General features: G+C 52.5%; 1 protein-coding gene and 1 pseudogene across 1 annotated transcript in view; one reads left to right on the top strand and one right to left on the bottom strand.

Moving 5' to 3' along the window:
• Positions 1-3,029: 3,029 nt before the first annotated feature.
• Positions 3,030-21,778, bottom strand: part of CACNA2D4 (calcium voltage-gated channel auxiliary subunit alpha2delta 4) — a gene marked incomplete at its 3' end in the record, with an annotated part of 105,701 nt that continues 86,952 nt past the window's right edge. Inside the window, exons 27-37 of the mRNA XM_068697036.1 lie at positions 19,608-19,669; positions 18,520-18,534; positions 17,193-17,237; positions 16,275-16,337; positions 13,248-13,318; positions 12,444-12,519; positions 10,902-10,954; positions 9,881-9,936; positions 8,623-8,643; positions 4,876-4,993; positions 3,030-3,162 (exon numbers count right to left, since the gene is read on the bottom strand). Coding sequence (XP_068553137.1) covers positions 3,030-3,162; positions 4,876-4,993; positions 8,623-8,643; positions 9,881-9,936; positions 10,902-10,954; positions 12,444-12,519; positions 13,248-13,318; positions 16,275-16,337; positions 17,193-17,237; positions 18,520-18,534; positions 19,608-19,669 — 713 coding nt within the window. The remainder of the gene's footprint in view (positions 3,163-4,875; positions 4,994-8,622; positions 8,644-9,880; positions 9,937-10,901; positions 10,955-12,443; positions 12,520-13,247; positions 13,319-16,274; positions 16,338-17,192; positions 17,238-18,519; positions 18,535-19,607; positions 19,670-21,778) is intronic.
• LOC137850032 (uncharacterized) lies at positions 6,049-8,157 on the top strand (annotated as a pseudogene).

The following is a 21,778-nucleotide window of genomic DNA, read 5'->3' as shown; positions in this document are numbered from 1 at the left end:
TGCCTGCTGTGTGCCATCAAGCAATCTGTTCGAGCCAACCTCTCCCGCTGGTCAGTGCTTCTATATTTGTCTTCAGTGCTCAAGTCCCAATTCTCAAGGCTGATTTCCAGAAGTGCTGAGCGCCAGCTGATGTGCTTTGGATAAAGTTCCTTAAAAAAAAAAAAAAAAAAAAAGCTCATCTCCTTGGAGGAGATCCCTAGATCTGAATTGCTACAGCTGGAGGACTACCAGCCTGGATCTCAGGGCAGCACCACGTGTGAGCATCCCCGAGTATTTCAGCAGCGGGCAGCACCTGGGCAGCCTCGTGGGGCCGGTTCCTGGGTGTGGGCCATCCTGCTCACCCCAGGAGGGGAGGCTTTGGGGACGGGGGCTGTGTGTGGGTGAGCAGTTACCCGGTGTGCGGCCTTTGCCTGCTCAGCCCTCATTCTGGTGTTTCCAGAACGAGCTCAAATCTCCACATTTGCCTTTCTCTCCTCCTGTAGCACCGGTGTTTGAACACCAGAGCTGTTGCTGCTTCCGAGCCCGGAGGCGTTTGCCCCGGAGACTTGAGCTGATCTCATTTTTTAGCAGCTTCAGCGCTGGCACAGAACAACCGGGCACAGAGGCTCCTCACAGCTGGCGTGAAAACCGAACCGCTCCAGCTGTAAACGAGATGAGAAAAATCGTGTATGCCTGGCTGTGTTCCCGGAGCAGCGATGGGTTTCCCTGACAGAGGCAAATTATTAGAGGTGCCTTTTGTGTTTGGCTCCAGCCGTGCTGGACCTGGGCGCGTGGTTTGAGCTTGGCCTTGCAGCTGGTCGGAGCTGGGCTCCCCTGGAAAAAGCATCCTGGAAATTATCCTGGGGCGCTGGCCGAGGAGGTGTGTGTAAAACCCAGCGGGGCTGTCAGGTGGGTCCTTCGCCTGCCCTCCTGGCACATATTGTGCCCTCTCCCAGCTGCAAGCAGCTGGTGTAAAAGCTTTTCTGTGGCATGAAGTCACCTGTGTCTGGTCATACCTGAAGGGCCAGTCACCTCCTTCGCTCCGTCACGAGCTTGGTAGCGTGACTCGAGGTGGGGAGCGCGTGCTGATGCTCACAGCGTCTGATGCACCCAGCTGTGGTGGGGGGCACTCGATGGGACATTTCTCCCATCACCCAGCACCGCCTCAGGTTTGAGGTAGGGCACACAGGCAAACCTCCACCCTTAGTTATTAGTTTAGGAAATAATTGGGTTCTCACCTCTGCCCTGTTCCCTCCAGTGCACTGACTGTCTGGAGAACCTGAGCTGGGTGTGATTCACGCCTTGACTCTCCCAGCACAGCTCCGTTCACGGGACCACGTTTGCTGTGGATTAATGCACCTGAAATCAGCCATGGCAGGGCAATGTGTGCTGACACAAATTTGTTAAGCTGCGTGGAGCCGGGGCCGTTATCCCTTCTGACAGCGAGGTCACCCTCGCCAAGGGCAGCAGCACCGAGCCCTGGGGAGCTGCTCCTGCCAGCGGGGAGCTGAGCCCGAGCTCTGAACAACTCGGGCTTGACAGAGCCCCTTCTCCTCCTGCACTGTCTTCATCTTCCTCGGCTGCGTCTGACTCTGATAAGGTCACTGGAGCTGCAGGATGGAGACCAAACCCCCCTCCGGAGCCTGATTCACTCCCAGTACCGCAGTCACTCCTCTCCTCCAGCAGGGAGAGGAGTTCCCGGGAAGTAGGGCTGCGTTTAGCACCAACCGTGACGTGATGAAACTTCAACATCTATAGAAAATACACTTTTTTTTTTTTTTTAATGAGGTGGTACGGAGCAGTTCATACAAAAAGAGAAGAAAAATGGGTGCTCCCCACCCCTTGTTCGTAAAGCTCTGTGACAAACGGCCTGTGTCCCCTGGCTGGGAACACCGGGCTCAGGGCAGGGGCTGCTCACCCCGGACAACCACAGGCAGCCTCCCTGAGCAGGGCAGCGCTGCTCCGAGGGAACAGTGCCCGCACCCGAGCTGCTCCTGCCGTGACTCCAGCAGGCAGGGGGAACCTCCTGCTCCTTCGGCAGGTCACACACGGCCCCGTCCTCCAGGCAAGCCCACGCCTGGAGATGTTTCTGGATCAGATACGTGTCTGAGCCATGCCGGCCACCCCTGCTGTTCCTGGAGCCGCAGGGAGTCACACAGGGTGTCCCCAAAGGTGCCCCTGCCTCCCGTCCTGCCGCAGCCCCATCCCTCGCTGTGTCCCTGCCGCGGGCAGTGTCACCGCAGGAGCAGTGCCAGGGGCAGGAGGAGCAGTGTCAGAGAGGCGCAGAGCTCGGCAGCACCGCCGCAGTCCTGGGCGTTTTCCTGGGGGACAAGAGCAGACAAGGTATCAGCGTGCATGCTGCCAGGGTGGCATGGTGCGAGTGCTCCCCTCGCTTTCAGGAGGGAGAGCAGGGGCTGCAGAAGCCATGGAGCACAGCCAGGAGGAAGGCGTGCTGAGGGCTGGTCTGAGGAAACCCAAAAGCCCACCACCACCTGAGCTCAAGCCCTGCCCAGGTGTCACTACTGTGATGTCCTCCTGCGAGGAAGGGGGATCCACCAGGCTGCGTCTCTGGACGGGCACACCATAGACACGATGTGTGCGGGAACAGGGGATGTGTGTGCACAGCTGAGGTGCCCGGGGTGGAGGAAAGCCCAGCCCTGTGCTCTCCCACCTGCCGTACCTCGGGGTGAAACGCGTGGCACGTGTCCGGGCGCCGCCTCAGCTTCTGCGAGCGCATCCGGTCGCACTTCACCGAGGCGTTGTGTGCAGCGTGGTTAAGGACACGGGCAGGGAAGAAGGAAGGGGCACAGAGACAGGGCCCTGGGGCATTTCCCCTGGGACAGGGGAGGACCGGGGCCAGGCGGCCACCTCCCAGCTACAAATGGCAAAATAGCACAGCTGGGCTCCACAGCTGGACTGTTGCCTCCTCTCCCTCACATCAATTCCATTCCCCTGCCCGCCCTGGCTGGCCCACAAGCCGGGCCATGCCCTTCACCCCTTCCCCCGTGGGAATTACCACGCGTTTTTCCACCCCAGCCACCCCAGAGCCCCAGGGCCTGCAGAAGGATATATTTGACTTCTTTCGCATCCAGCAGCACGGGTGGGAAGATGCTGCAGTCGCAGGCGGCATCCGTGACGAGGAGCAGCAGGTTGCTGCTGGCGATCTGCTGTGCCACGAACATCCTGTGGGGAAAAGAGAGCACCAGAGAAATCGCAGCCCTGGCATCGCCTGGCCCTGCTCACCCTAGCAAAGAAGGCCAAAGGAAATGGAGAAGCTTGGCAGGGGAGTGTCAGCAGAAGGCAGGAGAGGAGCAGCGCACACCTTGCTGTCCTCGGGAAGCACCCACCTGGCTCAGTACAACTCCACCCAGCAGAAAAGCCAAAATCGGAACCAAAACCCAACCAAAAAAAAAAAAAAAAAAAAGCAAAACCCAGCAGGGGCCCTCCCCAGGCACACGGGAGTGGGGCAGCCTGTCTCAGAGGAGTGCCTGAGAAGGCCTGGCTTCACGGGGAGCTGTGCCAGCACCCAGCCAGCGTGCATGTACACATGTGGCTGCAGCACGTCAGGCTGTGTGTGCGCTGAGCTCCTCAGGGGGCAGAGTGCTGCTAAATTTCTCGTTATGTGAGTGATGACTGGAGGAGCTCAGTAACACCACGCATTACACCTGTGTGACGGGACTGGCCACCTGGTGCTTAGGCTCCCTGCACAGCTTCGGTTTGCAGCCACAAGGTTGTCAGTCCCTCCCCGTGAGAGCAGCAGAAAGGGCTGGTGATGGGCACGTGCAGGCGAGGATGTGCCTGGATGCAAGCCTTTGCCCGAGGGCATCCGTGTGAGGGCTTGCACGAGGGGCTGTGTGGGAGCTGGAGGGCTCCTGTGGGCAGGGCAGAAGGGCAGCCACGTGTTTCGGCCCCGTGTGTGGCTTTGTGCATGAGTGTGCACGCACGAGGGGTGAGTGGGCAGCTCAGGTGGGGCTCTGCACACAGGAGGCTGCTGTGCCCGTGGGTGCACTCGCCGGTGTCACCCCCTGCCTGAGGACTCGTCCGTGTCTCTCAAACCTGCCCTCTGCTCCCCGACGGCGCACAGCGAGGCCCATTTTTCATCCAGCTGCCGAGCACAGGCTGTTTTCCTGACCTTTAATTCTTTCCTGCAGTCTGTCCAAGACCCAAGGCAGGTAAGGCTTTTCTTTTCTTTACGAGGGATTCCAGCCAGATCTGTTTGGCCTGCTCTGTGCGGGTCTGTGTCACAGCCCGCTAGGAAAAGCCGGGCCAGTGGAAATTTCCTCCTCCTCTCCCCCTTCCACGCGCGATTCCTGACGGTGCTACGCAACTGCTGAGAACGGCCTCTTTTCACAATGACTTTTCTGTTATTTTTGACTGCTCGTTCTCTTAAAATGAAGACGGAAAGCAAAATAGGGTACCCACGTTTTGCTTGCTTTTGGTTTAACACTTTTTTTTTTTTCCCCTAATCCCTCCTTTTTTTTTTTTTTTTTTTTTTTTCTGTAGGAAAACAGAAAAGAGGGAAAATAAAAAGGGGAGAAAGGAAAGCTGAAAGCATTGCAAAAAGGAAAATGTTCGAAGGAGAAAACTTTTGCCAGAAACGTGAAAAAACAGAAAAAAAAAAAAAAAGCTCCTTTCTGAAATCTGTGGAATGGAAAAGAGACTTTTTTTTTTTCTAAACTCTCCCTCCCTCCTCCTGCAGCCACCTCTGCTTATTAGCAGATGGCTTTAACTCTTCCTTCTCTATCGAGAAGCCGTGACGGGGTCGCAGTCCCTCCGTGCTGCCCCCAGCCCAGGGCACAGCAGCGGGCGACTCGTCTCGGGCCGTGACCGTGCTGTGGCGGCGACGTGGCCTGGGGATGGTGTCCGAGTGCCACCAGGGCAGCCGTTTTTCCTTACTTTTGGCAATCCCCGCACTCGATCAGCCCGTTGGTCTCCTTGATGGCCGGCTCGTACACGAAGACGGGGTACTCCGTGTCGCAGGGCTGCAGCGTGTCGTGCTTCTTGTGCTTGTGAGCTGCGGCGGGGGCGAGAACAGGCAGGGTGAGAGAGCTGTAATGGGGACATCTGCCCTGGGACATGGGGGACTTCAGCTCTGGTGACAGGGGGGCCCAAGCCAGGCAGGTGCCCAGCAGGGCTCAGCGGAGTGAGGAGCAGCACCACGGGGCGCTGCAGCCAAGCCGGCTCCCACTAGGTGGTGTGGGAAACCCAGGCTGTGCGAGGGATGCTCCCGCTATTCCCCATCCTTTTTCCCCGCAGAAACTGGGGTGTGGGGCTGCTGGGGGGGTCCTACCACACCTGCTGCCTTCCGGAGACCCTCCTGAGTCCCTCCTGCCTGCCCCAGAGGGCTTTTTAAAGCGTCTTTAAATAGAAAACACTGCCAGCAGACGGGGCTGGCCTGCACCCACAGGGGAGCAGAAGGTGGCCGTGAAGGCCCGGCCGAGCCTCCCCAGTCACCCTCTGTGGGGCTCCCACGCTAATTTTGGGATGAGGCTGAGCTGAGCTGCCTGGCTGAGCCTCCCCGGAGAAGCAAGGGCATCATTTCTGGGTGCTCAGCGAAGTCCTTGCCTCACTCACTCGGGCCAGCCCAGCAATTACTGTCTGCAGCTGGAGGTAGCAAAGGCAGCTCCTGCCTCCGTGGCACACAGGGGAGCGTCTCTGATCGAAATGTGAGGCTGTGTGGATAGGGGAGAAGCGGCTGAGGCACAGACAAGAAGCACGAGGACCATTTCCACACCAGCTGCAGGGGCTGGGCACGGAGGCCTCGCCTCACGGCCCCCAGGCCCAGGGGCTGCAGCCCCCCTGACCTGGGGACCACCAGCTCGTCCCGAATATTGGTAGAAAAATGCAGCCACACAGAGGTTTGGGTCGGTCAGTGTGTGGTAAAAAGGCATTGGGAGGGCGTCCATGGTCCTGAGGGGTAATTTGCACCATGGTCAAGGCCTCACTGAGCTAAGGAAGCCTCTCACCATCTCCGTTCCTGCTTTGATGACAAAAGCTGCCAGTGCTTTCCGGCTCAGAGCAGCTACTGGCTGACCATAAACTGGCCAGTGAAGCTCCTGAAGGACTAAAGGTGGCTGAAGAACGGGGCAGGAGCTCTTTCCTTCAGCCTTAATTTGTTGTTCTAGTGGGAAAACAATGCTTTAACGCCATAACCTACAGCCAGACTGCCACAGGCACAGCCTGTCTTAGGGACATGCATGTGGCCAGACCCTGTGTCCATCCCTGAGCCACCAACTATCACGGTCCCGCTGTGTCAGCCTCTGGTTCGCATGGCAGTGCTGCCCAGGGCTGTCACAGCAGCAGACACCTTTTGGGGCAGGCTGTGGCATTTCTTGCTCAGAAGGACAGCTGTGACAACCACAAAGGTGACCTGAGATGGGGCCTTAATGAGAAGACAAGAGAAGAAGATGCCAAACCCACGGCCAGGGCACACCTGGAGCCTCGGCCAGCCCAGCCCCACTCACAGCCCCGGCCTGCACCAGCCCTGCTTCAGCTCCCGCATAAGACCAAGGCCATAAGTGATGAGAAATGCACCAGGGCTGGCCCCTGTAGGGGCTCTTCATCCCCTGGCAGCGTGGGCTGAGTCCCTAAGAGGAGGACTCACAGACGCCGGCAATTAGACTGGCTCTGGGTTAACCTCATCACCCGCACCACGCGGTTACATTGGCACACGGCCCCTGCACAGACCATCTTAAAGCAGTTTCTTGGCACAGGCTAAATGAAAATAAGCCACTTTCAAATCCCTGACTTCTGCACGGAGACAAGACCCGAGACAGAGATTATGCTTAAGCCCGCTGCCACTTAATTTGCCTGGAAGCAATGCAGCTGCAGCAGTATTGGGGAGCTCAGAGGAGCCCGGCAGCACGCACACCATCAGCAGCTCGCTGGGGCTGAGCTCTGTGCGCACAGGCTGGACATCAAAACCTTATCAGCAGCTCCGAGAGTCTGGTGGCCGGGGATTAGTAAACAGTCGGAGGAGCTGATAACAAATTGCAAACTTTATAGCAAAGCGTGAGTTAATTCCTGGCTGTCATTGCTACCATCTGCACTTCCAGAAAGACTTTGTTGGCAACCAGTCCTTCCGAGCAGCAAAGGCAGCCGCCGCTCCTTGCTGCACACAGTGCAGCCCAGATTGTGAACCCTTTCCCACTGCCATAAATCATCAATATCTGCACCGAGTCACTGGATTTACTCGGGTACGAAGGAGAAAAAATCTGCCGCTGACAAATACAAAATGCGGATTTCAGTTGATTATCCTCTGTGCGCTTTACCATGCAGTCAGAAAGAAACTTTTCTGAGCTCCAGAATTCTAGAAATATTCCTTGCTAGGCTGCGTGCCTTGGCTGGAAGTATTTTGGGCTTAATTAAAGGCCTGTGGTGATGTCCATAGAAGCAGAAGCCCTTACAAACACAGAGGGAAAAGAGATGCTGAGCAGTGAAAAAGCTGTGGCAGCAAACGTCTTCTCACCATCCCTGAGAAGCAGATTTGCATGAGGAGTGCAGTCTGAATCAATCGTGCCCATGCTCCAGCCTCGCCTTTCCAGAAAGCACGAGAATTTGGGAAGCAGAAATAGGAGCAGTGCTGCAGGGCCGGAGGTGCACACAGCAGGGGTGAACATTAGATCCCCGACTGTTAATTCCTCCGTACATAACCTCAAATAAACATACATGTATACTTAGTTTCTCTCCCAGAAAATGTCTCCTCGCCATACGTTTTGCATTCGCCAGCCTTGGCAGGCAGTCAAGAAAATGTTAACATCCCTGGCACAAATCTTCAGCCTGTTCTTAACAACACGTGCAGCCCGTTCCTTCCAGCCCCAATGGTTTCCTTCCACCCTGCCACTCCCTCCCCCACGCACGGACCCTTGGTTTTTCATCCCCAGCCACGCTCTCCTCCTCTTCCTCTCCTTCACACAGCAAGGCACATTCCAAGTGTCTATTTCTCTATCTCTGTCTCACACATACGTCTTGCCGGGCAGAGAGCAAACCAGCAAACACGAGCTAGATATGGAAGCAGCGAGATACAAACACAGCCGCAGTCTGGACTCTGTCTGGAGGGATTTCTAGCTTGCCTGCAAGAGTGGATTTATGAGCTACAGCACATACTTATCAGTTAAACTGCTTGAAAGTAATTCTGCGTTATCCTGGAGCTGGGCTGGTATTCATCAGAGGGGCTAAGCCACGGGGTGTGGAAAAGAGGACTTAAATTGCCTCTGAATATCTGAAGGCGACAAGACCCAAACAGATTTTTCTGCAGGAAGGCACAAGTTGCTTGTGGTTTTGGTGTAATGCCTGAAAAGATGGGGGCAGCCGGGAGCTGGAGTGAAGGCCAAACCTTGTTCCAGTGGCTAAGAGCCCACCTGTGCTGTGGCCACGAGGGATGGTCTTGTTTGTGCCTGCCAGAGGCTGCTGTGTCCCTTCTTGTGTTGACTCCTCAGTGAGAGACCTTTACCATCACCAGCTCAGCCAGCTAAACCAGCAACAGCATCTCCTCGTTCCTTGCAGTGTGGGGAAATGGAGCCAGGCACTGCCATGCAACCACAACACCCTACTCCAAGTTCCCCAAAAAGCATAAAATTGTCACTCCTAGCCAAAATTTCTAGCTAGATCCTCCTCTTCTGGCTACACGGTGGTTCTACTTACAGTGATGGAAGACAGCCTTGGCTGGAGGCGCAGCACACACACACACACACAGTGAAGATGGAGCCACGTGGCGGTTTCACACGATGGCAGCACAGAGAAGAGATGAATTGGCATGCAGCAGGCATGGAGGGGATGCAAGAATGATGAGGAAAGCACAAGAGGAAATGGTGATGAGTAGTGGAGCAGCAAGAACCCCCTCCCTTTCCCCTCACATCTCCTCTAGCAAAAATTAAATCCAATTGCAGCCATCCAGCATCTGTAACAGCTCTCTGCAGGGACACCATGTCTGCCCGTGTCCCTCCTGTGCTATTGGAAGCGCTGTACTTGCTCATCTCTCTCTTCCTCACTGATTTCTGCATGGGGACACTCCCTTCATCCTGATGCAAGTTAAAGCAGCAGCCAGGGCCACACAGAGGAGATGTGCAGCTCCTAGTGCCATGTCTGGAGAGCCTCTCTGGAGGAGCTAAGTAGGACAGACAGCACCCAGGCACTGCGCTGGCTCTCTGACTACAAGGACTGTCTGCTCTCTGAAAACAAGTGGTTCCCTGTTACACCAGGAGAACTCAACCCCCCTGTTAGCAGGGAAGGGTCCTCTGTGTCCACTCAAAGTGCCGTTAGTGCTGAATAATTAGCGAGGAAGAAATAATTACGTCTACATTGCTGTGTAGATGTGCAGTCTACACCTGTGCCTTAGGGTCACCTCTGGGCCACTGATGTCCCTTGCCTGTAGGAGCATGTGCCACCACCTTCTGTCTTCCAGAGAGGGTCCAGTGGGAAAGCAAAGACCCTCAGTGCGTTATTTGAGCCATCCAGCACAACCCAGTGGGATGGCTGAAGAAAAGGATGCAAGGAAGCTGTTCTCAGCTGAACCTTACAGGCTTTCTGGCTAGCTCCACGGAGCCTGCTGCTCCAGCCCTGCGCTGTCCTGTCCCTCGGGCCATCATCACGAAAGACTGGAAGTCCTTCCAAGTGAAGGGCTTTGCGGTGATGGACACACTTACAGGGTGAGGTGCTCAGGAAGAGCACGCCCTGAGCTGCACAGGCTTCCCCCCGATGGCTCTGCTGCTTGGGCAGCTTGAAATGGGGATGGGATGGAGATGGGTGTTGGGAGCTGGAAGCTGGCGTCCAGTGTCCACAGAGGGAGATGTGATGGGCTGGCAGCTTCTGCATGAGGTTCGGCTTCCCCACGCAGTTCCTGCTGCCACCAGCAGCTGTGACACTCGCGTGCTAAGGGGTGGCTGGACTCCCGCGTACTCACCGTCTGCCAGGTTGTCGGCGTGCCAGAAGCTGCTCATGTTAAACTCCAAAAGGAAGCTGTCAAAGGAGCAAGAACAGAGGATGCTTTTTCAGCAGCCAGGAAGGGTGCAGGTGGCAGGGAGATGGCTCTGTGGCCTGGCAAATACCAGCTCTAAAATGTTTATTGTGGATTTTCAGGCAGAGGAAGTCGGAGATCATTTTTTTCCAATTTTTGTTTGTTTGTTTTTTTTGATTTTGGTTGCTCAGCGTGACACAGCATGTCTCCGTATCATGGGATCTATTCTGTGGAATAACTGAGCGGGCTTTTTCACAACAGACACACCGTCTGGGTACCTCGCCAGAGAAGGGATGAACGTGGCAGCCCCGGAGGCTGAAGCTGGATCCAGTCGCTGTAGAGCCACCCGAGTGGGCACAGGCAGCTTGCAGGGAGCTGGCACTAGCTTCAAGGCTGAATTATGCTGTGCCAGTAAGCTCAAGGCCCAGGATCTGGGGCTTTTCAGCCTCTCAGGCTGAGATGCTCAGGGTCAGGCTTTCAGCCTGGGCCCAGCAAGCTGAGCAGCTTTGGTCCCAATTTGAGCTTGGTCCTAATTTGAGCTTTTACTCTCACTTCCCCCCACAGAGTTTGAGGTGAGCCTGAACCCAGGGCTCGATCCAAGGCATTCCCTCCCCTCCCCATCTTCTCCCTTGCCTGCCACTCAGATCTGAGCTTCCTGGCTCACAAATCGTGGGCGAATGAGACAGGGAGGAGGACTTAGCATCGAGGACCTGCATGGAGCCTCCAGAGACCCAAGTCCTATTTCTGACTCTGCCGCTTTGTACTGAGTGACTTCAGGTAAGTCCCAGACCTGCTCAGGGCCTCTGCGTGTGTGAAATGGGAATAGTAATAGCTTTCTGCCTCCCAGGAGAGAGGCACCGGGCTGACTGTCACAAAAAGGCTGACAGCAATGTCCTGCTCGTGGCCTTCTCAGCTCTCACCCCAGCTGGTCTGAGCCTCCCAAATACCCATATCTTTTTGTACTCACATGAGGAAATCACTTATCAGCCATTTCACTGCAGCTAGAAAGGCATAAATTGGCTGGAGAACGAAAGAAGAAATGAGGAAATGAGAAGAAACACCATAAACACCATAAGGACCTGGTCAGAAGGTTTATAACTGTTAGGCAGGACCCCACGTTTCAGACCAATTCCCTCCACTACTCAGAGCTCTCCTAAAGACAGGCTGGAAATTCAAGGTCTGGGCATCACTGGAAAATGCTCAAAATACATCAAAAAACAGCGGAGCTGCCTTGCTGCTAATAATATTTTCTCACCCCTCCCAGTCAGGGTCAGGGAGTTTATCACAAATGCGTGAAGGACTTTGAAGATGTAATTGCTCGATGAGTTCTCTCCAGTATGGATGACCTTGAGAGCTCAGAGCAGGAGAGAAATACGGCTAAATGGGACACCACCAGTGCAGGATGCTTTTATATTCCAATTGCAAGTGGTGTTTCTGGGACAAGCTACAGCATTGTCCAGGAGTTAGTGCTATCTGCTATTGATTGATTACACTGAACTGTGCTTTCATCCAGCTTTTCCTCGAGATGGCATGACTTCTATCATTTTTCTTCTTTTCAGCTACAAATTGGAAACCCAGCACAGTCCCAGGGCCAGTTGCTCAGCAGAGGATCCTGCTGGTTCTTCTCTTGGTAACCATGGCTAAGTTTCATCTCTCCCCCTCACAACTCACACCCATGCAGCCTCGAGCCCAAAACACAAGGCACAAGAGAATGTTCAATTGCTGCTAACTGGCTTATCTTCAACCAAAATAAGTCAGCAAATAGTAAAATGGTTGGGGATGTGACTGATTTTTCCTTTGAACATTGTATTTATAAAAATGGACTTCTTCCTTTTTGAAGATTTTGCTTAAGGTGAAGAGAGAGGTGAAGTTTGGAGGTTCACCCTTTTATTCTCTTCCCTGTTCACCTGGATTTGGTAGCCCATATTTTTTGACTTTTTTTTTTTTTTTTAGTAACCAAAATTCTCAAGGATATGATCAAGCAAGTATTTTAATTAATATCACATTGTTTTATCTATCCAGATTCAGTATAGCCATTGCCAAAACTGACATATTGTTAAAAAATGTGAAACATTATTAAAAAGGAATATTTTCTCAAAAATTCTTTTCCTAGAAAAAATGATGATGTCATGCCATAAGATGTGACTCTCCCTCTTGGGCTGCTGAGAAAAACTACACCCTGTGCAAGTATTTCTGCTGATTTCAGCTGCAACCTGGTGTCACAGCTTATAGTAGAAGAAGCCTGGCATAGTATGGTTCCTGTCCTCCTGGTCTTAATTTTCATTAAGATCCTACATGCCAATAAAGAGCCAAATTGGAAACCTCTGTCGGTGGCCACCACTGCCTCAGAAACCTGACTTGAATGAGTCTGGACTTTCCCAGCACTTGAAGATAAACAACTATGAAGTTTTTTGGGTGGATATGCTACACCATAGTGCTGGGGATGTCCTAAAAGAAAGCCTCCACAGACAGTCCCAGCAGGGAAGGCTGGGTGCAGAGAGATACGTACACTGAGCAGCGGCCGGGCACCGCTGTGGTGGTGGTAGGGTATCTTACACATCGCTTGATAGTCATACATCGTCACCCTAGAAGCAAAACAAAACAAGCAGGCAGTCAAAGGCAAGCAACACAACCACCTGTGGGGCAACACAATCACCTGTGGGGCAACACAACCACCTGTAGGGCGCCCACGCCAGCCTGCACTGCTTTTTCCTACTTGGGCCCGATCCTACAAAAAGGTTTCTGCGTGGAAGAACTAATGCAGTGGCCTGCTTAAATGTGTCTTGTCTGTTTAGCCAGGGCTGGACTGTGAAAAGCGAGAAATACAGGCCCTGGATTAATGCAACTGGGTCAGCACAGGAGGAAATATGTCCCTAATTACAGGTCAGGAGCAAAGCAGAGTCTGAAGTTGAAGAATTGTAATTGTATCTACCTCAAGTCCCTCTAGTTCCTAATTTCAAGCCATCAGAAATCTGAATTGTCTTTTGACATGCGCTGTGGGGATGCAGTGGGGTGACCAGAGGTATTTTAGGAGAGAGAGAAATGTTCTCAGCCAACTGAAATGCCAGCTCTGGAGGCCTCTCAGGCAGCCTCTCCTGGAAAGGCTTTGCAGGTGGGAAAAAAACAGGGTATGGGGTGATGATGGTCAAGCACATCAGGGAAGAGGGTGGGCATCTAAAGGAGCTCTGGAAGCAAATTAAGTGCCACATGTGTCCACTCGTGCATCCTGCCCTGCTTACAGGAGGAGCCTGACGCGCTCTGCCCCGCACACCAGCTGAGGAAGGAGGAGCACAGAGCAGGGACCCCCACTTACTTCTTGAACATGCCCATGTTCAGCAGCTGGGTCATTACTGAGCCATCCACTGCACCAAGAAATTTTCCAGTCTGCAAACACAAGAAAGGGAAAAAAAGAAAAAAAGCAAACAACAAAAAAGAAGCTGTTAGGCATACATTTTCCAATTTTAAAGTAAAATTTCTCTTCTGCTCCAGCTGATCCAGTCTGTCTAGAGGCCTAATACACACCCCAAATCTTACTTACATGCCTGCATTAGAAGTGGAGTTTGTGGCCCTCTGGACCCATTTATGTTTTGGGGTCAATAACCTCAAATACAGTCCCAACCCTACATCCAGGAACCACTGCTTTAGAGACTTCTTCAAACAGATGAGAGTTCTGGCTTTCCCGATTACTAAATCATGACAAATCCATTACAGAATTTCTCAGAATCTGCTAACTCCACTGCCTGGTTTACAAGCAAGTAAATAAAATACTCATAAATAATAAAAATTTAGATATGAGCTGCCGTGTCTCCTCCTGGTTCATGGGGCTTGTCACAGCAAACAGCTCCCATATGTGACAGAACTGTCCATGCAGTCCGTGGGGACATCTTACTGCTCCTCGGGTAGGTCCCCAGTCATTTAGCTTGCATTACCAGATGTCAGAGGACTTAATTTTTCAGGGTGGAGCATTTCCACTGGAAAAAACATACACACACACACAAAAAAAACTGGGAAGTTTACCTAAGGTCATATGGTAATCATCTACCAGTAGCCTGTCATGGTTATGAGCCTCTTCCCAACAGGCCTTAGAAGGTGTTTCACTGTATAAATCAGTACGTAACACCAACTCCCCTTCGAGCATTTGGATTTTAATCATCCCAGGCAGAACTGAAGGGGTCTGAGCAATCATTAACTTTTCTCACCCCTTTTCTCACCCCTTTTCTTACCCCATTTCCACAACCCCTACTCGGCTTGGTGGGATCTTGGTCTTCTAGCTGCCACACCACCCCTTGTCCCTGGAGTCCCACCAGAGCAGAGCTTGAAGAAAAGCCCTGTAAGATGCCCCAGGGAGAAGGCAGCAGTCCTGAAGCTTTTCGGGAGCCAGTCCCGCATCCCAACGGGTCCCCAGAGGGCAGGGAGTGGCAATTAGCCCCATGCAGCATCACTCAGCTTTCCAGGCTATGGAACACAGGCTTTATTTAATGCTGCTGCTGTCTTGAATTCCCTACAGGGGTTAAGAGTCTGGACACCAGTGGTGCCACTGGGAAATAAAATCAGTAATTGGATCAAGATAAAGAAGTCATTTGGGAAGAAAAGCAGTGGTGAACTCTCCAAGGTCAGGGGAGGTAACAGCTGGAGATGACAGCGCTGGTGCCTGCCCAAACGTCTGATCTCAGGGGCATGTGGATAATGTTTGTAACCCAAATCCACTATAATGCCACGTTTCTGCTAGTCAGATCTTTCAGAGATGAGCTTTTTGAAAAAAAAAAAAAAAAAAGAAAACATTTTTCATAAGATGCAGGAAAAATAGACAGAACCCAGGAGGGCGATGCTGAGGACGAGCAGTAGTCGTGGTACCTGTAGGGTGCAGTTGCCTTTATCTTTGGACACGTGATAGGGCTCAGTACAGCACCTTGAACGTGCCATGGAAGTCAGTGGACAAAACAGTGACTGCTGACCCATACTGAACACGCAGCAGGACCTGGCCTGCCAGAGTAGGGAGCCAATACGTATTTGCAGTATTTCTCTTCCTTACTCTTCAACTTTTATTTGCTTTTTTTTTTTTTTTTTTTTTTTTTTTTTTTGGCACAAGAAGTCATTGACCAGGCACCTTTACTGAAATATTCACTGTGCCAGGCAGGTCACCTTCCTGTCAGAAAAGAGACTGTTTTTTCCTTGCAATTTGCCCCCTTTATATGTCTGTACCCCCTGCTGGTACCATGGTGCAGATTCACTTTGCTTTGTGAGCCTCAGCAGCGCCCATTTTGGCCTCTCTGAACTTACTGTGTAGTGCCTGCAGGATTCACAGTCTCACTTGCTTCTTTTGCCATCCTGCTATGGGTATGCTCACCAAGACAAGTTCAGATGTGAGACTGTGGGACTCGCAGATTTTCATTCTAAAAACCCTGTTTTTAAAAACCTTTAAAAACCTCTTCTTTCTTTTCTGTCCCAGCTCCTTTGAGATCAATGACGCTACTTCATGTTCCACTCATAACTACAACCTCTTGAACAGCCTCTTGTGAGGGACCTTGCTACAGGTTTTTTGAAAAACTGAGATATGGTAGGCCATTCATTCTCTGTTACCATTTTTTGCCGACACTTTCAAAGAAGTACAGCTGATAAGACAGATTTTCTGCCTTTATAGAAGCTGCACTGCTTGTCCCAATCACATCCACCAGGTGTTTTATTATTTTATTTTTAATTACCATTACAACTTGTTTGTTTCACCCTGAAGTAGGTAATTTCTCACATCACGTGTACTGCCTTTTAGAAATACGCACACTGTATTTGTTAACTCCAGTGCTACACAATTTCACTGAAATTCACACTTCTGTTTGGACCAAAATGCTTCATTTTCCATTTGTTCTGTAAGCCCATTCTTGCCATTGACATACTGCTTTGTTGTTTATGAGGCTGTTCTCACACGCCACCTTTTGACATCCAAATCCATGGCATTTCATTGCTTTGAAATGCACAGGTTTGTGCTGCATTTACCAGGGAGCAGAACAGTACAGCTAAACCACGCAGTGACTGGTGGTGTTGATTTTACCCAAGGTGAACAGGGTGTCTCGTCACAAACTACACCCCTTGAGCACTACAGGACTGCTTGTGGAGGCACTGGCAGCAGGAAAAAAGGAGGCAATTTCCGTTGCTCATATTTTTATTAATATTCTGAGTAATTTTGCTTGCTCATTTTACCTCCACGAGTCCACTAAATGCCCCAATTCTTCATCGTACCCTGGCCACCTGTCACACCAGTGCACCTCACCGATTTTCACCAGCTCTGCTGTGTTCTTCAGGAACACGCAGAGCACCCTCCCCTCCTTCTCTTATGCTCTCTTACCTCTGCAGGTCTTTTGGAAATGAGTATAAAGCCATTATTATCAATGAGGAAGCAATTCAGAACCTGTGGAGATGAAAGAGAAGCCACATCAGAGATGGCACAGCGGTGGCTTCTGCTGCGCGCTTCTGTCTGCAGCCTCGGCCCTGGCACTGCCACGCCTCACCCCTTCCCTCAGCTAACACAGCCTTTGGGCCGTTGGTTTTTCCCTCTCTGTCTCCACTTTGTGGTATTTAGCTGTTTGCGACAGAGATGGTCTCTAGGAAATGCCAAAACACATTTAGGAAGACATCTTGCAGGGTATTTGGAGAGCACCTCTCTTTAATAATAAAGTATCAACTATTTTCCACCTTCAGATTTCAGAGTTTTGTAAACACTCATGAAATAAACATCTCTTCTGGTCTTATCATTTTTTATTTTGATTTTGTTTCTGGAGCAGGAAATGGAGGCACGGAATTTAGACGAAAACCTTCAGGCCTCACAAGGAAAAATCAGGACCCTAGATGAACACAGGAGGATAATTCTCTGGGGATCGCACCATCCAGGACATGGCATCTCATGTCCTGTCTATGCCCGAGACATGCGGGGCAGTGGCATAAATACAAAGAGGGTTGTCCAGCCACTCTTTTTGGCAGACCAGCACAGTGGTGGGCCAGCCTTAAAAGAGATGGTCTCTCCTTAGAGTCGCTGGCTGGAGTCCACACGTCCCTGCTGGGCTCAGCTGACATCTCACAGCTGACACTGCTTCTCGGGATAGACCTAAGCTGCAGGTTTGTCTCAAGAGCACGAGGTCCTACCCTAATAGTGCAATGTTTTGAGAGATGAGAGGCAACACCTGATGTCTGGGGAGACAAGGACCTCCAGCAAGCAGGTGGTCAGTCATCCCACCACAGGTATGGAGGAGACATCTGGGAACCTTACCTCATCCTGGCAGCTCAGTGGGCAGGCACCATCCAAGGCACTGCACTGGAAAGAAAAAGCAGAATTGAATCAGGGCGTGCTCCCATCTTACACACTCCCCTTTGGGGCTGCTCAGCCAAAGCGCCCCGTAAAGCCCTGCAAATTCGCTGGCATTTTGAGCAAGCCAAGAAGCAGCCCCAGGTCAGCCAGGCAGTGCCCGTGCACGGTGTCTGTGCTTGGGAAGGAAGGATGGGGGCAGCAGCCAGCTCTCCGGCTCTGCTAGCAGAAGTTACTGTGCTCTGGCAAGAAAACAGCGTGCATTTCAGCAGCTGCCAGTATCTGGTCTGAGTACATGGTCGTTTAGATCAGGATTACTCTCAGGCGGGGATTTTTTGCTGTTGTTGCTGCTGGTTTCTTTATTCTCCGGACAGCTAATGATAAAATAGGATGTGAGTGGTGCTTGTGCAGCCCCAGGCACCGTCCATTTGTTTCATTTAGGATTTGGGTACCGGATTTGACATCTGTTTCACAACACTGAACCGGGTGGGGACAGGAGGGGTTAAGTGGTGAGTAACACAGCCCTTCAGGTGCTCATTGATTTCCTAATTGTTCTGGGTTTGCGGTGGCTGCCCGTGTCTGTCTCTTTGTGTTATTTCCCAGTGCTATTTTCCCTGGCAGCTGAGGAAAGGAAGCTGACACACGATGTTGCCCGATGTTGCCGTTTCTGTACATGGGGTCCCCTTCCTGCCAGAGGTTTCCCAGGGTCAGGGGAGGATGCTGACGCGTGGCGCAGCCTGCCTGCTCTCCCCCACTCTCCTTTCTTCCTGCACAACCCTCACGCAGGAGTCCCAGCCCCCCTTCTGGAGGATTCTGAATGCAAAGAGGTGAATTTGCCATTTCAAACCACAACAGAGCCGTCACTCTGAGCCAGGCTTTGTTTCTCATTTTGAGTTTTGCAGACCAAACTCGATGTTTTCAGGTTTCCATCCCCCTGCTCGATTCCAAAGGAGGGTCAGTGATGGTCAAGCCTGTCTGCAGTACTGCTGGCACTCCAGCTTGATCTTTGAGGCTCGAGGGAGGATGTTAAAACACATCCCTCTGTCCACAGATGCAAGCACAGCCTCGCATAGCAGTGGCTCTGGACTTCATCCCCAGTGGGGTCCCTCCTTCGTCGAGCAAACACGGCCACAACGAGGCAGCATTCACTCCCTGGGGGTTCACACGTACAGCCTGCAACAGGCTTGGGCTGCCTCCAGTGAATGTAATCAAGGGACAGTGCCTGCCCCATGCTGGCACACAACCCCACAACCACAAAGCGATGCCCTTGTTCCATCTTGTGCCTACTTACATCGGTGTCATTGGGCTGGGGACAGGGGCGCAGCGTGGACGTCCAGAGCAGCACGGCACGGCACGTGTGGCAGTGGGAGAGAGGAAACAAAACCTGTTAGTCACCCCCCATAAGCCTGCAGCCACGTCCTAGGAAGCCAGGCAAGGCATTTTTTCATATGAGCACCTCTCAGGACCACGGCATGCAGGCACTTGGCACACCAGCCTCCTTTCTGCTCCTCTAATAAGCATCCCCTGTTTCAATTAACACCTGAAACAAGCCTGCGCGTGTGTTTGTGTGAGAGCTGCCTGGGCATGGCCCACGGGGGATTTTTATATTTAAGCTAAAAAGGAAGTCTTGTAGCTCAGGCGGTGTTTACGTGAGGTCCCTCTGCCTCCCTCCTGCCAGGCTGCCTCCTCCTGCCACCACGCTGGATGCTCTGCCCCTGGGAGCATCCTCCTGCCTCCCTGCCTGCACAGCCCCCATCTGTTGGCACTTCCCTCTCCTGATCACCGAGAGCTGCTTCTGCCCTGTGCTGCTCCACTCCTACCACACCCAGAAGCAAAACCTCTGCGGAAAGCCCCCGGGTGGTAACAGGACAGTGCTTCACCTTTCCTGCCTCTCGGACCAGGGGGCTGCTGTAATTATTCCACGTCTCGTGGTCCAGCAAGCATTCAAAATTAGCACAGCACTGAGAGTTTATCCCCGGAGCAAATCATTTTTATTTTGGCAAGCTAGCAGCATTTCGTTACCATTACCAAGATGATAAAAGAAGGCAGTAGATTTTTTTTTTCCCCCCATGTGCCCAAAATTTCAGATTTCCATGAGGTTTCTGGAAGGCTGAGCGAGCACAAACGTATTTCCACAATTAAATGCCTCTTATGCAGAGGAGCTAATGCCAGGCCAGGATGCTGACACCGTCGGCACAGCTTTTGTGGAGCAGGCTCCCAGCTCACGCAGCATTTGTGCCACCGAAGGATTAGGGAAACGTGTGACTTCCGACTAATCTACTTGGGAGATCTTTTAATATGAGTTTCACTGCAGCCCTCACCAAAATGGCACCGCATGTGATGTAACACAGCATCCACAGTGCCCGCTGGTGCTCCTACCTGTTGCATGGCCGCCCAAAACTTGCGTTGGAGTAACTCCAGCTTGATCTGCACACCCACCGCTACGGGAAATGAAAGGGGCAAGAGAGAGAGGGAAAGACAAACACGAGTTAGGAAAGGAGGGGCAAAGATTTGCTCGAAGTAATGGGAGGGAGCTGTGATTGCGACCTGCTTCCGAGTCAGCAGTGAGTCAGGCTGCCAGGTGAGAGTCAGAGGTTTGGCGAGGCGGGGGGGAAGCAGGCACCGACTGTACCCAGGTGCTGACACCTCCCTCCCACTGAGCACGACGGAGCTACAAACACATTAACAGCATCAGCAACACCCCCGCACCCTTCCCCCTCCTAAAAATCATCAAAAAAAAAAACAAAACAAACCCCAAAAAACACACAATGAAAGAGAGAGCATGAGAGCTTTCATCTTCATATTTTGTGGATTTGTCCAGCCAGAACTGACTTTATGGCTCATCCCAGGCTCATCCACACAACCCGGTGTCAATCAGACAAAAGTAGGGCAGAGTGAGGAAGGGGTTCAAAAACCCGCCTGTCTCAAGGGGAGACCGCAGTGGTTTAGGCTGCTCTAAAGCCACCCAAAAAGCACAAAAATATCAATGCCCCTTGATGGCTGGAGCCGCTCAGGCCCCCCATCCAGCCTCCTGCACGCTCCTCTACGAAAAAGTGCATGTGTTTCTTAATGAAGAGTGTCCTAATTTCTCGGCTTAATTTCTCTTCTATTCCCAGCATCGTGCTCTCGAGGCAAGGCACAGCTCCACACCAGCAGGAGCCGCGCAGGGTCTCCCTGGCCGAATAACACAGCTATTCCCTGGGTCGGCTGCCTGCAAGCACAGCTCATAACCAGGGCAGTCGTGCGCATCCCGGAGCGGTGATGGGGAACAACAGGGCTGCGTGTCAGCTAGGTGAATCAAAGAGCTTTGCAGGAATTACAGCCTCCAGCAGGACCTCGAAATAGCAAATGCAGTGGCAGTGAGGGAGAAGAGGAGGCACAGCAAGGAGAGGTTTGAGCCCGTTTTCACAGCCAGCAGTGCTTGGCGGATGAAGCGTCGCTGGTTTCTGCAGGTTTCCTGGCACCGGCCGGGATCGCAGCCATGGTGCAGCAGCCCTGCCTTAGGTACCGGTGTCGGTGTCCTTTCTGTCACGTTCCCATGGCTGGCATCTGATTTGGTACCTAGCTTTAAATAAATTCACCACGATCCTTTGCAACATCCATGCTCCTTGTGTCACTGCTCTCTCTGCAGGTCCTTGAAAGCAAAGCTGGGGGCTGTTCTGACGTGCAGTCGAGTTTGCCTGGACAGCACCCATCAGAGGGAACCGTGGCAGAAGGCTTGCCCCACGCTCCTTCTGGCACCACGGCTCCATGACATTATGAGCGGCCCCGTTGTGCCGCACGACAGCGGCCACAAAGAGGAGACCACAGCTGATCATTTTATTCCCACTACTGTACAAACGACCTGTGAGACCGTGGCTCCTCAGCGAGGAAAGGAAACACGAGGCCAAGCAGTGCTGCATGCCTTGCATACAGATCTGTCACTACATCACACAGACGAACTACCGGGACCTGTGCACGGCTTCCCAGCCAGTGCCACCCGCCGCACTGCCGCAGCCGCCTTCCTGCGGGGTTGCCCAGAGAGAACAGCCTCCCCTCCACCTGCTCGTGCCTCCAACGAGCACGTCTGCCTCATTAGCTCGTCCTGCGCTTGTCTCTCATCCTGCCTGCCTTCCCTGCCTCGTCTCTTTGATTATCCATACGCTGTCCTCACAAGGAGCGTTCCTCAGGATTGAATTCTCCGGCCTGCCGCATCGCACAGAGGCGTCACAAAGAGGTGCAAGATGACACCCTGCGGCCCGCTTATCAAGATGTGCCTTGCCATTCATAAACCTGGTTTTGTGGATGTTTAAATAAGAGCTGCGGCGCCAATGAAAGGACGTGCCAGAGCAGCAGCATGGCCCCGCCGGTGCTTGTCATTTGCATTCCCTGCTCCCCGTTTCTTAAATATTCCCATTTTCCTGCTCAAGTGGACAGTGGGCTGCCCCTCTCAGTCTCAGAAACCCAGGAAACATGTGCCTTAAAAAATAACTTCAAGACATTAAAAATAGCAAAAAGCTGAAATCCGAGGCAGCCTGCCTCTGCTACTAAGCCACACAGGAGAGGCAGCT

This window comes from Anas acuta, chromosome 1 (assembly GCF_963932015.1).
Source record: "Anas acuta chromosome 1, bAnaAcu1.1, whole genome shotgun sequence".
NCBI classification, from domain to species: domain Eukaryota; kingdom Metazoa; phylum Chordata; class Aves; order Anseriformes; family Anatidae; genus Anas; species Anas acuta.
This window is presented reverse-complemented; position numbering and strand designations above follow the sequence as displayed.